The sequence below is a fragment of the Gobio gobio genome (genome assembly GCF_949357685.1).
Source record: "Gobio gobio genome assembly, chromosome: 6".
Lineage (NCBI taxonomy): Eukaryota > Metazoa > Chordata > Actinopteri > Cypriniformes > Gobionidae > Gobio > Gobio gobio.
The window spans coordinates 21,362,435-21,378,301 of NC_137102.1; the positions used below are offsets into that span (position 1 = coordinate 21,362,435).

General features: G+C 43.4%; 1 protein-coding gene across 3 annotated transcripts in view; it reads left to right on the forward strand.

Moving 5' to 3' along the window:
- slc35a3b (solute carrier family 35 member A3b) overlaps nucleotides 1-15,867 on the forward strand; it is a 43,843-nt gene that overhangs the window by 9,316 nt on the left and 18,660 nt on the right. Inside the window, exons 1-2 of one of the 3 annotated variants that reach the window (XR_013816787.1) lie at nucleotides 14,043-14,148; nucleotides 15,529-15,787. Coding sequence is in view for 2 of the 3 variants with exons in the window: in XM_079820248.1 (XP_079676374.1) it covers nucleotides 14,131-14,148; nucleotides 15,529-15,787 (277 nt within the window). In the remaining variant the exon portion in view is untranslated. Of the gene's footprint in view, nucleotides 1-14,042; nucleotides 14,149-15,528; nucleotides 15,788-15,867 lie in introns of those variants that run through there. The other 2 variants (XM_079820248.1, XM_079820249.1) reach the window with 2 other exon arrangements.

Below are 15,867 nucleotides of genomic sequence, written 5' to 3' on the forward strand. Positions count from 1 at the left end.
TATAACTATTATACTATATATATTTTTATTTTATTCACTTATGACTATTTTAACTTCATTTCTGTGTAAAGCACTTTGAATTGCCACTGTGTATGAAATGTGCTATACAAATAAACTTGCCTTGCCTTGCCAGCTGATAGGGCTCTCTGTATGTTTACAGCATTAGGTGAGTTGTTTTTTCTTGAGATTAGGTACATCTTGTGTGCCTAATATTTATCCAAATGAGTCAATATTAAATTAAATCACAATCATTTAATTGAATTGAAATAACAAAAAAGCGTAGCTCACCAGAAATTGTACCATGTAAACACTGTAACCTGTTTAGAAACACATAACGCTGTTTGTGAAACATTTTGCTGCAAAGCACAACAAAAGTCGCCTTAAGCTTTCCTGAAAAAGATGGGTGATCATTGGTCATTTCATTTGTGGACTGTAATTATAAGTTTTTAATTATAATAAGAACTTGAGTATTGTCCACTGTTGTATATTTGTAGTCCACTGCATCTTGGACACAATTATTGTACTTTTTTATATTTTCATTTTGCTTTTTATACTCTTTTGTTTTGTTTGAACACTGGGCTTATTCCTGTTGTGAATTAAAAACCTTTGTAGTGTGTAAGGGCATGATTAAGCAATAAATACTGTAGTTTAAAAGTGGTTTTGTGTTTGTTTTGTTAAAGCAATTCACATATAGGGATTTGCATGTACCATCTACCCCTGCCACCCTGCCGAGACCTCTTGCCACCCCTTTGCCCCCCCATGTAAAATTTTCTAGACCCCCCCCCCCATCCCCCCTGCCTGACATTCCTACGAAGGCAAACATTTTTGTCTAGGTAGGCAGCTCACTACGTCTCTCGAGACACACTTTACCACATTCCTATACAGAAAGTACAGTATCATATTCCTTAAAGCAAGTTTATTGTTACATGCACGCCAGGCTCCACCCCCTCACTACCACAACGATCCCTGTCACCTGAGTTCTAAGTACACACACCTGCACATCATCATCACTGCAATCACCACCTGCACTTAAGCACCACGCTCACACTCAGTCACTGTCCGGTATCGTTTGCACATGACCCTACATGCTTGCTTCCTCGGACTCACCTGAGTACTTACCTGATCCCCAACGAACCCTGAGTGTCTCCTCGTCTCGTCCTGTCTCCTGGTCCTTGTCTCCTTCGATCCATTGTTCCTGTGTTCAAGATCCCAAGACGTATTGTATTACCAACCTATCCAGCATTACCAGATACTCTCACTCAGACTCTCACCGCACCTGCTCACTTCCTGGTTCCGAAATAAACTCTGCTTTCACCTGCCTCTGTTATCCGTGTCTTACTCTGTTTGTAACAGAATACCGGACCAACACAGCGCACCAGGATGAGCACCCTGGATCCATTCCAAGAGCTCGTCGACGCCGTTCGGCGAGCTCTTCCCACCAGCGCACCTGCACCTCCACCGGTGAGCACTTCCGGGATCCACACAACCACTTCTTCGCCCCCCGAGTACGCCAGTCCCATGACCAGACCGGCGCCCTTCTCTGGTTCGGCGGAGGATTGCAACGGATTCCTTCTGCAATGTTCGCTGGTCCTGGAGATGCAGCCGCACCTATACCCCAACGATCGCGCTAAGGTAGCGTTTATCACATCACAACTATCCGGTAAAGCGCTCCGTTGGGCGGAGTCCATGTGGTCCACAGACAGTCCAGTGATCCAGACCCTGTCGGGGTACCTGTCGCACTTTAAGGAGGTCTTTGGGAAACCATCATGGGATTCGTCGATCGGAGAACAGCTATACCATCTGAAACAAGGTACCTCCACAGTTAATGAGTATGCTCTACAGTTTCGAACCCTCGCTGCTGCTAGTGGATGGAACGTCTTTGCTTACGACCTACCGACAGGGTCTGGATCCTCGGGTGCGGCTGCATCTCGCTGCATACGAGGATACCATCGGGCTAGAAAGCTTCATCCAACTCTCCATCCGCTTCGCCTCTCGTATGCAGTCGTGCATCGAAGAGCACCAGGGCCAGTCGTCATTGTTCCTCCGCCGACCAGGTGATGTCAGCACTCCAGAACCCAACCCCGAGCCCATGCAACTGGAGAACTCCCGGCTGACGTCAGCTGAACGGCAGAGACGGCTGACCCAGAATCTCTGTCTCTACTGCGGTCTACCTGGGCATTACATCTCAGAATGCCCAGTCCGTCCTCCTCGACCCATGGTGAGTGCAATCATTCCTTCACTCTCTAAAATGAAGCCACTCACTACAACTGTGAACCTTACTGCTGCTGGAATCTCCCTTTCAGTTACTGCCCTCCTCGATTCTGGGTCAGCCGGGAACTTCATCTCGGGAACCCTCTGCCGTTAGCTCAAGCTCCGCACATCTGAAACTTCGACGATCTACCAGGTCTAGTCGGTAACGGGCAGACCACTCAGTCGGAGGCAGGTTAGTCGCTCTGTGGGTCCCATCGGAGTGCAACTTGGAATCCTCCACATGGAGCGACTACACCTGCTGGTTCTGGAGGAATCCACCGCTGACATCATCTTAGGGCGCCCGTGGTTAGAGCAGCACAACCCAGTCATCTCCTGGAAGACAGGAGAGGTCCTGAAGTGGGGCGACAGCTGCTTCCCGGACTGCTTCCCATCTCCACCGATTCGTCCCTCTCCGCGTCCCCAAGATCTCCCCGTCTGTGCCACTTCCATTGAGAGTCCGGTAGAGAGACGATCGGTGGATGTCCCCTCCTGTTACGCCCCCTTCAGACACGTCTTCTGTCCCCAACGGGCCTCCAAGCTGCCTCCCCATCGGCCATGGGACTGCGCCATCGATCTGCTGCCAGGTGAACCAGTGCCCAGGGGGAAAATCTATCCCCTCTCTCTCCCGGAGGAGAAGGCCATGGAGGAGTACATCAAGGAGGCACTGGAGCAAGGCTACATCCGTCCATCTACCTCCCCTGCTGCTTCGAGCTTCTTCTTTGTGGCAAAGAAGGATGGAGGCTTGCGGCCTTGTATCGACTACCGGTCTTTAAATAACATCACTCTCAAGTTCCGTTACCCCCTTCCTCTCGTCCCAGCTACCCTGGAACATCTCCGTGGTGCCACTGTGTTCACGAAGTTGGACCTCCGCAGCGCTTACAACCTCATCCAGATACGTGAGGGGGACGAGTGGAAGACCGCCTTTGTCACGCCCACTGGTCACTACGAGTACCTAGTGATGCCATATGGACATCACCACCACATTGCGGAGGTCCTACAACGCCTGAGGAACTACCAGCTCTACCTCAAGGCCGAGAAATGCTCATTCCACCAGCCCACTGTGCAGTTCCTCGGGCACAACATAGATCACAGTGGCATCCGGATGGATGAGAGGAAGGTGGAAGCCATCCGGTCTTGGCCAACTCCCACTTCCGTGAAGGAACTACAACGCTTCCTGGGTTTCGCAAATTTCTATAGACGCTTCATTCAAAACTACAGCTCCATCGCCAGTCCCCTCACCAGCCTGCTCCGCAACAAGCCCAAGTCTCTGTCCTGGACCGCATCCGCCACCCAAGCCTTCCAGACCCTGAAGGACACCTTCACGACAGCTCCCCTCCTGGTCCATCCTGATCCCGAGATTCCCTTTGTCGTGGAGATGGACGCCTCTACCACCGGGGTGGGTGGGGTTCTTTCTCAGCAGCAGGGGAACCCCAGCCATCTCCATCCATGTGCCTTCTTCTCCCGCAAGCTCAGCCCGGCGGAGGTTAACTATGACATCGGCAACCGCGAGCTTCTGGCCATCAAGCTCGCACTGGAGGAGTGGAGACACTGGCTAGAGGGCTCCAAACATCCGTTCCTGGTCCTGACTGACCATAAGAACCTGGGGTATCTCCGAGAGGCAAGACGACTCAACCCCCGACAGGCTCGCTGGGCACTCTTCTTCACAAGGTTCAACTTCCACATTTCCTACCGGCCAGGGGCCAAGAACATCAAGGCGGATGCCCTTTCCCGCATCCACGGCCCAGATGAGCGTTCTGAAGAAGAAGAGGAACCCATTCTCCCCACGAAGCTCTTCCTCAGTCCCATCTCATGGTCAGAAGAGACCCTGCCCTCTACCAATGTCTCCACCAACGTGCCGCCGGGCTGTCCTCCGGGCTTGCAATACATCACTTGATCACGACGCATCCCTCTGATTCACTCCTCACATACTTCACTGGGCACTAGTCACCCTGGGGTCAATGAAACCCTCTCGCTGCTACGCCAGCGCTTCTGGTGGCCACACATGCCAGCTGATGTCAGAAGGTACGTGCGGGGATGCCGGGAATGCGCCATGTCAAAAAGCCCTCCACACCTGCCAGCTGGGAAACTCCTGCCTCTGCCCGTTCCCAACCGTCCGTGGTCACACCTAGGGGTGGACTTCATCACAGACCTGCCCATTTCTGAGAACTGCACATGTATCCTCGTAGTGGTCGATCGCTTCTCGAAGTCCTGCTGGCTGCTCCCACTACGAGGACTTCCCACAGCTCTAGAGACCGCGGATGCCATGTTTAACCACGTCTTCCGGTATTATGGCATTCCCGAAGATATCGTATCTGACAGAGGTCCTCAATTCATTTCTAAGGTATGGAAGGCCTTCTTCGCACTCCTAGGTGTGAGCGTCAGCCTCACGTCCGGATACCACCCTCAGACGAATGGGCAGACGGAAAGAAAGATCCAGGAGATTGGCCGTTTCCTCCGTACCTTCTGTCACGGCCACCAGGACTCCTGGAACCAGTTCCTAGGATGGGCCGAGTACGCACAGAACTCGCTTCGACAACCCACCACCGGCCTAACACCTTTCCAGTGCGTACTCGGCTATCAACCGCCCCTCTTCCCCTGGTCTGGGGAACCATCCGACGTCCCTGTGGTTGACTACTGCTTCCGGGAGAGTGAGAGGGTCTGAGACTCAGCCCATCACCAGCTACAACGGGCACTCTGCAGACGCAGGTTGACAACCGACCTTCGCCGCTCCGATGCTCCGACGTTCCAGGTGGGGCAGAAGGTCTGGCTGTCCACCCGGGACATCAGACTGCGTCTGCAGTGCAAGAAGTTAAGTCCCAGGTTCATTGGCCCCTTCGAGATCCTGCAGCAGATCAATCCGGTGACGTATAGGCTCCAACTACCCCCTCAGTACCGGATTCACCCCACCCTCCACGTGTCTCTCCTGAAACCTCACTACCCCTCTGTTTCTGTTTCCCCAGAGCCTGGCGTTACTCCGGAGCCTCCCCCTCCACTTCTCGTTGACGACGGCGCAGCATATCAGGTCCAGGACATCTTGGACTCCCGGCGTTGTGGTGGTCAACTACAGTACCTGGTAGACTGGGAGGGGTACGGCCCTGAAGAAAGATCGTGGGTATCCAGGCATGACATCCTTGATCCGAATCTTCTAGAGACATTCCACGCTACCCGCCCTGATCGACCGGCACCGCGGGGTAGAGGTCGACCACCACGGCATCGGGGTCCTCGGCCCTCAGGAGATGGCCGTGGAGGGGGGGGTAATGTTACATGCACGCCAGGCTCCATCCCCTCACTACCACAACGATCCCTGTCACCTGAGTTCTGAGCACACACACCTGCACATCATCATCACTGCAATCACCACCTGCACTTAAGCACCACGCTCACACTCAGTCACTGTCCGGTATCGTTTGCACATGACCCTACATGCTTGCTTCCTCGGACTCACCTGACTACTTACCTGATCCCCAACGAACCCTGAGTGTCTCCTCGTCTCGTCCTGTCTCCTGGTCCTTGTCTCCTTCGATCCATTGTTCCTGTGTTCAAGATCCCAAGACGTATTGTATTACCAACCTATCCAGCATTACCAGATACTCTCACTCAGACTCTCACCGCACCTGCTCACTTCCTGGTTCCGAAATAAACTCTGCTTTCACCTGCCTCTGTTATCCGTGTCTAACTCTGTTTGTAACATTTATATGATTGGGAGACTTGGTCTAGTTGTCACGTTTTACTATAGTGAATATTTCTCAAGCATATGTTTAATTTATAGTATGATATATAGTGAAAAGATTGAGTGAATATGTTGCTGATATTTATATGGCCAAAAAATTTAATTAAATTTGTGGTGTCTGTCAGTAGCGAACTTCATTGATCTTGGTTACTCTTTGACTTCTCACACACATTAGGTCATTACACAACACCTGAAAATAGTAGCCAATAATACAATTCTTCCTGCTTTTCCCCATTTTCTAATGGTCACCATTGACATACAGTATTATGCAAAAAAGATTGCAAGTCAATAGGTTTTACTAATAGGTGTAATAATAATTAAATAATGATGCTGCCATCTTTCTAAAGTAATTTTACCCCCTTGTAATGTGGCCCCAAATCTCAGGTAAAACAAAACATTGGATTACTAAGTAAATATTCATCCATGACATTTAATATTTGTCAGAAAAGATCAAGACCTCTGTTTGAGTTGACATAGAACGACCCAGTAAGCTTTATGGCAGGGTATCTGCAGGTTTCACCAAGTCAAATGTAACACTTTTTAAGACTTTTTATTAAACAAATTTAAGACCTATATCACGCAATAAAAAAACGTACAAAGGAAATGCAGAATCACAAAATTACTTGCAAAGCAAATTAATTTATTCAAATTGAACAAAGTATTAGTAAACTTGCACTTCATTATAGCTCAATGCCACCGGGATTTCACTATAACGACTGGATCTCAAAACTACGGCTGATAAAATGTTCAAATAAGCGCTTTCTTTATAAACAAACCACAGATTTGAGCTTTAAACAAGTACATTCTCTCCTAAAAAAGTCTTAAATCTACATTTTGTGACACAATAACAGTAGTATTTTTTAATTACGTGGGGTTTCTCTTCCGCTATTGATGCTTACTGGTTGGGGCGAGTCCACACAAGTCACCTCTCGATGCATCCTCGATAAAAGGGGCGGATCAAGGACACATCCGGGGATTCGAACTGTACTTGGCTAGATATAGGCTGCGTCTGAAACCTGGAAAATGCTGCCTTCGGAGGACACATTTCAAGGTAGGAAGGCATCAAGGCACGTCCGAATCTAATGTTCGCTTCACTTCCTGTCTCCTGAGATACCTTCATCTGATTGACTTTTGAAAGCATCACCCCCATTCTCCATCAACTTCATTGGCTACCAGTTCGGTCCCGGATTAAATACAAAGTATTACTACTTACTTTCAAAGCACTCCACAACCTTGCTCCCCCCTACATCTGTGACCTCTTGACCCCTTATACTCCTTCCCGCTCACTCAGATCCTCTGACCAAAACCTCCTAGTCATCCCCCGCACCAGACTCTCCACTCTGGTCCTTCAGTGCCTTGGCCCCCAAATTCTGGAACTCCCTCCCCCAACCTCTTCGTGACTGTCCATCTCTTCCCTTCTTCAAAGTACATCTCAAGACCTTTTTGTTTAATGATCACTTCTCCTCTACACCCAACACATAGCTCCATACACAGCTTGTTTTGTTGTATTGTTATTGATATTATTTTGTTTGTCTGTTTGTTGCTAGGCTTCCTTCTACTATGTTAAGCGACCTTGGGTTTGAGAAAGGCGCTATATAAAATAAACGTATTATTATTATTATTATCTCTTCCATGAGCACTTAACCTCTTAAAAAAAAAAACCTTTCCTTTCCTCTTTCTCCTTCTCTTTCCCTCTAGCCTGTGCTACACTGAGAAATGTACACGGACTAAGTATTTCAGGCACTTGTTGCGCTCACTCGACTCTTCACGACCAATCGCTTATTATACCCCCAAGTTGTAAGTCGCTTTGTATAAAAGCGTCTGCTAAATGCATAAATGTAAATGGTGTGTTTAATTTCGCTCCAGCAAAGCGGAACAATAAGTATTCTTGTATAAAAATATGTAATTGCATTTGTATTTTTAACAATGTGCATGTTTGTGTTGTTTTTTTAAGGAACACACAAAAAAAAAATCACATTGGCCTAATTTATTGACGTATTCTATTTAGAAGTTTGGTGTGAGTAAAAATTAAGAACAGAAAATCTTTATTGTCATTGTATTGTGCAAAATACAATTAAATGTATTAAATATACAAATAAACCTTCCTAATGAACAAAACATCAGAACGGCACAGTTGGTGTAGGAATTTTTATTGACCACCAGATGGCAAAGTAGAGCATTGTGTCAAAAGACTCGACGCGACGCAAAAGCCGCACTGCTAAAGAAGCTTAGTTTCGGCACATCCCATTCCCTACCTCCAGGACAAAACCACTGGGCCAGGGCTAGGCTATATAAGGAAAGAAAGAACTACAACACCCCGATATAAACACACACACACACACACACACACTAAAGCGCGGCGGGAGCATTTTTTAATTTATTTTATTGTATTTATTTTTTTTGATGGTTGGTAATTTTTTTTATTTATTTTTTTTATTGCACTTTAAGCAAACAAAGTCAATGTACAGTCTGAACTGCAATACATACAAATAGGAAAACAAAACAGTCAGCCGGGGGGGGGGGGGGGGGGGGTTTAAACATTATATAAAAATATCAAAGGTTTCACAAACAGAAACCGTTTTAATTGCTTTCTTATTTCGGGAATGAAGGATAGTATTGATATATGTCTGTATTTCTTTTTCAAGAACCAAAAACAAAGATAAATTTTATAATATAGTATTCTTTCCTTTTACTTGAGGGGATATTATTAAAACCAAATATAACGTTTTCTAAACACAAAGAAAAAGTGGGGTCAATGTTGTCAATTATAAATCTGGACAAATCTTTCCAAAATTTTCTTACATGAACGCAATGCCAAAATAAATGAAACAAGGTTTCAGCCAATGTATTACAAAAAGAACAGTTCAGATCAATATCTTTTTAAATTTAACAAGAAAATGATTTACTGGGTAGTACCTGTGTAAGATTTTGAAACGTACTTCCTTTATTTTATTTACCAATAAAAATTTGTTTGGTAAGGTCCAGATGGCCTTCCATAACAAACCTTCGACCAGTCTATTCCAGTAAACAATACAGTTTGGCCTGGTGACAATATCTTTTTGAAAACATTTACGACTCCGGTGGCAAAACAAATTTTTCCAATTACAGTGTCAAATAAATCAAAGGAAGAAAGGGGAGCAATACTGGTTTGGGTGTTAGCTCTGAATAATGCCAAGACCCCTGTGGGAATCGCATCCATGACAATAGAAAACTCCCTGGGTGTCACTGGAATTTTATGGAAATTTAGAAACTGAGAGTAAGTTAGCAGCATACCTTCTTGATTTGGTAATTGATCTACTCGATTTACACCTGCTAAAAACCATCTTTCAAAAAATAAGGATTTATTTTTAAGGCGGGAGCATTTCATTGAGCAATCAAGGTAGTGTTACGTGGACGTACACTGAAAAAAAAAGTTTTTAAAGATTTAATCATGTACATCGGTTCCTCATAAATCAATTAAGTTAATCAAACATAATTTGTTAACATAATTTCAACATCATAGAAGTATTTTTTAAGTTACCGATTTGAGCAGTTTCACAATGATTTTTTAAGTGACTCCCCAACAACAGTGGCGTGCGTGGAGTTGAGATCTTGCTTTTTTAATTAAAGCACAAAACATAAATTTATTTTAATATTGTGTACTTTTGTTGTTTCTTGACTCATCCATAACACTGTCCTAATTAGCTTGCATTCTATTAAGCAACAATATTACATAAAGACCATGCTAAGTGCTAAGTATGACACGCTCATTAATAACGTGTTGAATCAGTCCACAGCCTAAGCAATTTCTCCGCTCTTCTCCACTATGGTAACCCAGTTTAATTTAAATGTTTCTAATAATTTCAACATAATTAAACATTAACAATATAACGTCTCCCCCTTTTCTCATTTTGCCCCAAAACACAAAATAACACTTTTACTCTAGTCGTCAAGTCCGAAGCAAAGCATGCTGGGAACTACAGTGTCAGCAAAAATCATTTTCGAGTATACCACTCTAAAAAAAAAGGCTCGTAATCATAGGGGAACCTTTTTTAGTGCTATATAGCACCAATTTTGGTGCTTCAGTGGTTCTTCAGCGGTTCTTCAGAGGTGCTATATAGCACCTTAGTCAAAGAACCGGTGAAGAACCTCTGAAGAACCGCTGAAGAACCTCTGAAGAACCGCTGAAGAACCACTGAAGCACCAAAATTGGTGCTATATAGCACTAAAAAAGGTTCCCCTATGATTACGAGCCAAGAACCATTTTTGGTGCAATATAGAACCTTTTTTTTTTTAGAGTGCTTAATTGGTTCACATTCACCCCAAATAGTTGAATCTAGTAGATTGCACATTTTAGAGAATTACATTAATTGAAAGCAAAGAAATAATGTTTAGAAGAGAAACACAATTGTGTTGCATAGATCGCAAATATATGATCTAGTAAATTAAGTAAATTGTAAATCTAAGTAAATTGGACAATATGTGTTTTCCTGTTTTTTAAGTGTAGGAAAAGATCTGTTTAGAATTATTTAAGACCTAGAATTCAATACTTCAGTGAATTTAAGACTTTATAAGGCCTACAATTTTGATTTGGGAATGTAAGACTTGTTACGAGCCTGCGGGCACCATAGGGGGTTAACCATGGGGTTAACCCTCATCCTTCCTTCATGTCACCCCCTCTGGGGGTCTTCGGTCATTTCTGACCCGAATTTTTTTTTTTTTATGTTAAAAATCGTAGCTTCATCGGAATGGTCCGAAACTTGGTGACTTTATTGGTACTTGGTATATGAACACACACAAAAATTGGGGACATGATTTGAAAAGTTTAAGTGGTCGTAAAAAAAAATTGTCACACTCAGGGTCTTCGGGTCAAAAATGACCCTCATTGGAAATGAATGGGAAATTGGCAAAAATATGAAAATAATTGGGAATGATCCGAAACTTGGTGACTTTATTGGGAATGGGAAATTAGTTTTTTTGTGCATACAATCTACAAATCAGCCAGGATGCAGAAAAAAAAGACTCAACAGTGAAGGGGTGAATCTCTAAAACATCAAGAGTGCAAAACAGACAAAAAAAACTCACACACACACACACACACACAAAAACACAATTAGCTTTTGGAATGGCACACGTTAATTTGTAGGTGTGTGTGTTTTTGTGGGTATAAGTGTGTGTGTGTGAGTTTTTTTGTCTGTTTTGCACTCTTGATGTTTAAGAGATTCACCCCTTCACTGTTGAGTCCTTTTTTCTGCATCCTGGCTGATTTGTAGATTGTATGCACAAAAAAACTAATTTCCCATTCCCAATAAAGTCACCAAGTTTCGGATCATTCCGATGAAGCTACGATTTTAATTTTTTTTTTAATAAAACATAAGATCCACTAAAGTGGTAAAAATGTGCTATTGTGTGATAAAAATGCTCAATGTGTCCACCGGATGGCACCGATCTCATTAAAAAAATTGCTTTCATGAGGCCTAGGCTTGACTCTAAAACGAAATACAGCTTTAAAGGATTAGTTCACTTTTAAATAAACTTTTGCTGATAATTTACTCACCCCCATGTCATCCAAGATGTCCATGTCTTTCTTTCTGCAGTCGAAAAGAAATTAAGGTTTTGGATGAAAACAGTCCAGGGTTTTTCTCCATATAATGGATTTCAGTGGGACCCAAACGGTTCAAGGTCCAAATGACAGTTTCAGTGCAGCTTCAAAGGGCTTTAAACGATACCAGACGATGAATAAGGGTCTTATCTAGCGAAACGATCAGTTTCTGCGAGAAACCGAGCAGTATTTATGCTATTATTTTACCTCTTAACAGAGGAACGCGATCGTCTCTGAGCTCAGCCGTTACTTCCGGAGAGTGAGGTCAAATTTGATCGTGGTTATAGATATATCGATAGTAGATGACTCATTATACTGATCCGTGCAGTCGCTAATGAGACATCTACGTATACATCTATGACCACGATCAAATTTGACCTCACTCTCCCTTACGCCGCATTCACACGGGGCTTCGGCGTCAACGCTTGACGGAGGGCGTGGCTGAAGCTTGGTGCTGACGCGACCGTCATAGTGACAACAGCTAATCACATACTTGCCGCTTGGACCACAACACAACACAAAAAAGCGCCTTTTTTGACAGCTAGTCTGTGAGATTATTTTGTGTATGAAAACTGATCACTTTAATATTTGATTCCTCATTTGGCTGGGGGATAGCGCCTATTTGAACCACACATGATATGGTATGATATGCTGCCTGTCATTCAATGATAAACAGAGCACGGACGGAATACAAGCATGATACAGATTCTCCAACCGTCTCTGCCACCTCCTTCCAGGCCTGGTCTCTCCAGTTTGTGTCCCGGTATGTAAATAATGATTGGTAGTAAAGGACCGGGAGATTATCCACCGCAATTATTAGCTTTTCCTCCATTTTAGAACGTTCTTCACTCTTCATTCACCGGTGTTTTAAACGAACGCGATTGGCTAGCGTCTGCTCTAGGATATTTGCATAGGGTGATCTGATTGGATGACGCCTGCGTTGGCGCTTGAAAAGTTGAGAAATCTTCAACTTTTGCCGCTTGCAACGCGAGTGAAGCGCCGCGACGGAACCCACAATTCAGTTCGGCAACGCATGACGTCACCCATTCAAAGTAAACGAGAAGCGTTGACACCGACGCCCCGTGTGAATGCGGCGTTATTCATCGTCTGGTGTCGTTTAAAGCCCTTTGAAGCTGCACTGAAACTGTCATTTGGACCTTGAACCGTTTGGGTCCCACTGAAGTCCATTATATGGAGAAAAACCCTGGACTGTTTTCATCCAAAACCTTAATTTCTTTTCGACTCCAGAAAGAAAGACATGGACATCTTGGATGACATGGGGGTGAGTAAATTATTATATTTATTATATTCAATGGGGAAAAATGGGTCATAATTATTGCATAAATATTAATTATTAATCATAAAATTATCTCAAAACACCAAAAAAGAAAAGAAAAAATATTATTGAACCAAAATATATTTCATTGATTTTACTCATCTTTTTTTTATCTTAATCCCGCCCTCTGGGTCATTTTTGTCCCAAAGGCCCTGAGTGTTATCCAAGACCCTGTAGGACTTATGTCGCACTTGAACCACAAATGCACAAAAACTAAATTGACTGGATTCGAGAAGTGTTGTAACCTAACCCTAACCCCAAAAAAAAGTCAAATCCTAAAAAAATTAACAAATTCTTCATTTCTAAGTTACCCAGATAGCAATGAGAGGCAGTAGAAGCGTCAGAATGGCGTCATCGCAAACACGTTTGACGACTGTTTCTCGCAAGAATGTGAGTGACGTTCTCGGCGGGCGGCAAACGTTTCCATACATTCCCAGCGTGGGACGCACCTATAGCCGACAGATTATGGCCGGCGGCCAAAAGAAACCGTGCAGCTATTTTTTGCCATCTGGGTACTTTGACTTGAGCATGTTTTTTCGAATTTGCATTGCGAGGTATCGTGAAGAATGAGGTAAAACAGGTAAAATGCTGATTAACAGGTAAGTTATCCCTTCATTGTTTGCTGATCTGGCGAAACACCATTTGTAGGCTACACTCAATCAGCTCCTTTAAGGAGGTTGTTACGTGACATTTTAGACTGAGGTAAAACTTCCCACTATCAAAAGCAGGTACTCAGACTGCACTTTTTTAGTTTCCAATGGTGCAGTTGCTGGAGCTGTTGACTTGTCGCCCTGAACAGAGCAGAATTGTGTGTTTACTTTGACCCCCCTTTGCTCAGCCTCATCTCGGCATAAGGCAGCCTGTGTTCTCTGGCCAGCCCACCTCACCTCGGCTTTCTCAATCACACCCAGACCTTCTGTTTGCCAAGTCTTGTTATTTGCGTTAACGTAAAGCTTGCAATTTAAAACTTTCACCTGTTTTGCAATGACCTTGAGACTCAATTTGTCATTATGAAGCTGGTCTTGTGTAAATAGTCTTTTACTTTGTGGAAGCAGAACTGCACGAAAATATAGGATTGCAACACTATTACATCCTCCTTCCATCCGGCTGTGTGAACGGGAGTGGCTTTGCTCTCTGATGCATGCTTTCTGCACTGAAAGGATACTGTCACTTCTGAAATATAGCTGCTCGAAACGACAGAGTGAATTTAGCAATCTCAGCAATGACTCCGCTATGATGATTTTTACTGGGGTAAGTGAGGATTATTGATCTGTGAAACTTTCAGAGTTGGTGAACGTATATTGTAAAGACGTGGACCATGAGTGCTTATTTAATTTTGTATTGCGTGAAAATGCACGAGTGCTGAAGGTAGGTGGCATTTTTTTCATGGTGAAAGCAAGATTTTAGCTGAATGGCTCATGTAGACATGGAACAGAGGATATATGAAACAGTCACATGATTTTTTTTTTGATGTGTCCCTTGAGGTGTTAATAATCAAACATGGCCATTATCTTTTAGTAATGTCTAATGCTCTAATGGTTTGGAGGCATGTGAACACTTAGAAATGCAATAGTGATGCATTATGGGTAGTTAATGTTAATTCTTTGAAATAATGTCAAAATGTGCCTTTTATATATATGGTTGCTTAAAAAAATATTGTCATTGTTCTTTGTCGGCTACTTAATTGCTTCTGTATTTTGATAAAGGTTTATATTTTGAATAAACTTTACACTACTGTTCAAATGTTTTAGGATTTAAGGATTTAATTTGTAAGAAATTAATACTTTTATTCAGCAAGGATGCATTAAATTGATCAAAAGTAACAGACATTAACAGAGTTCTAGTTCAAATAAATTCAGTTGTTTTGAGCTTTCTTTTCATCAGAGAATCCTGAAAAAAGTACATCACAGAAATATTACGCAGCACAACTTTTTTCAAGTTCACGCAAAGACTGAAGTAATGATGCTGAAAATTCAGCTTTGACATCACAGGAATAAATTAAATTTTAAAATATATGAACATAGATAACAGTTATTTTAAATAGTAACATTTAAATTTAATGTAATAAAACTTCACAATATTACTGGTTTTACTGTATTTTTGATCAAATAAATGCAGCCTTTGTGCGCATAAGAGATTTCTTTCAAAACCTAAAAAAAAAAAAAAATCTTGCTGACCTGAAACTTTTGAATCAATGGAAGAATTGAAGAAACAAAAAACAGAGACTGCAGCAACGTCAAGATGCTTTTCCAAGAATGTTTCCGGCAAAGCTATCAAAAAGCTATGTACAAGTGCACCTGGACAGAAGCTGTTTTAAACGCTAAGGGTGGTCACACCAAATATTGGTTTGATTTAGTTAACAGAAGTGAATTAACATAAAATATATGACATGTTTGAAAGCTTCCTCACTACAGCACTTTACATCATTTTTACACAAGTGCATACAACTTTTCACAGTACTGTAGTTTTGCAGGAAGGTTATATATACTAAATCATCTCTCTCTCTCTCTCTCTCTCTCTCTCTCTCTCTCTCTCTCTCTCTCTCTCTCTCTCTCTCTCTCTCTCTCTCTCTCTCTCTCTCTCTCTCTCTCTCTCTCTCTCTCTCTCTCTCTCTCTCTCTCTCTCTGTTAGACTAAACAGGGACACTCATCCCTGTCCCCTGTCTCTGTATCACCTGAGGCGTCCAGTATGTCCATGTTGCCCTCCTCATCACGACTGAAGTATGTATCTCTGGGAGTGCTGGTACTGCAGACCACCTCCTTGGTGCTGACAATGCGTTATTCCCGTATGCTGCCTTCTGAAGGTCCGCGCTACCTGGCATCGTCTGCCGTAGTGTGTGCTGAAGTTCTTAAGATAGTTGCATGCTTGCTGCTCGTCTTCAGAGATAATCGTGAGTTATCTGATCTGTCTATAATGATGTTTCATTTCAGTAAGCTCAAAACCTGAATTTTAGTGTGTGAAAACCCATGT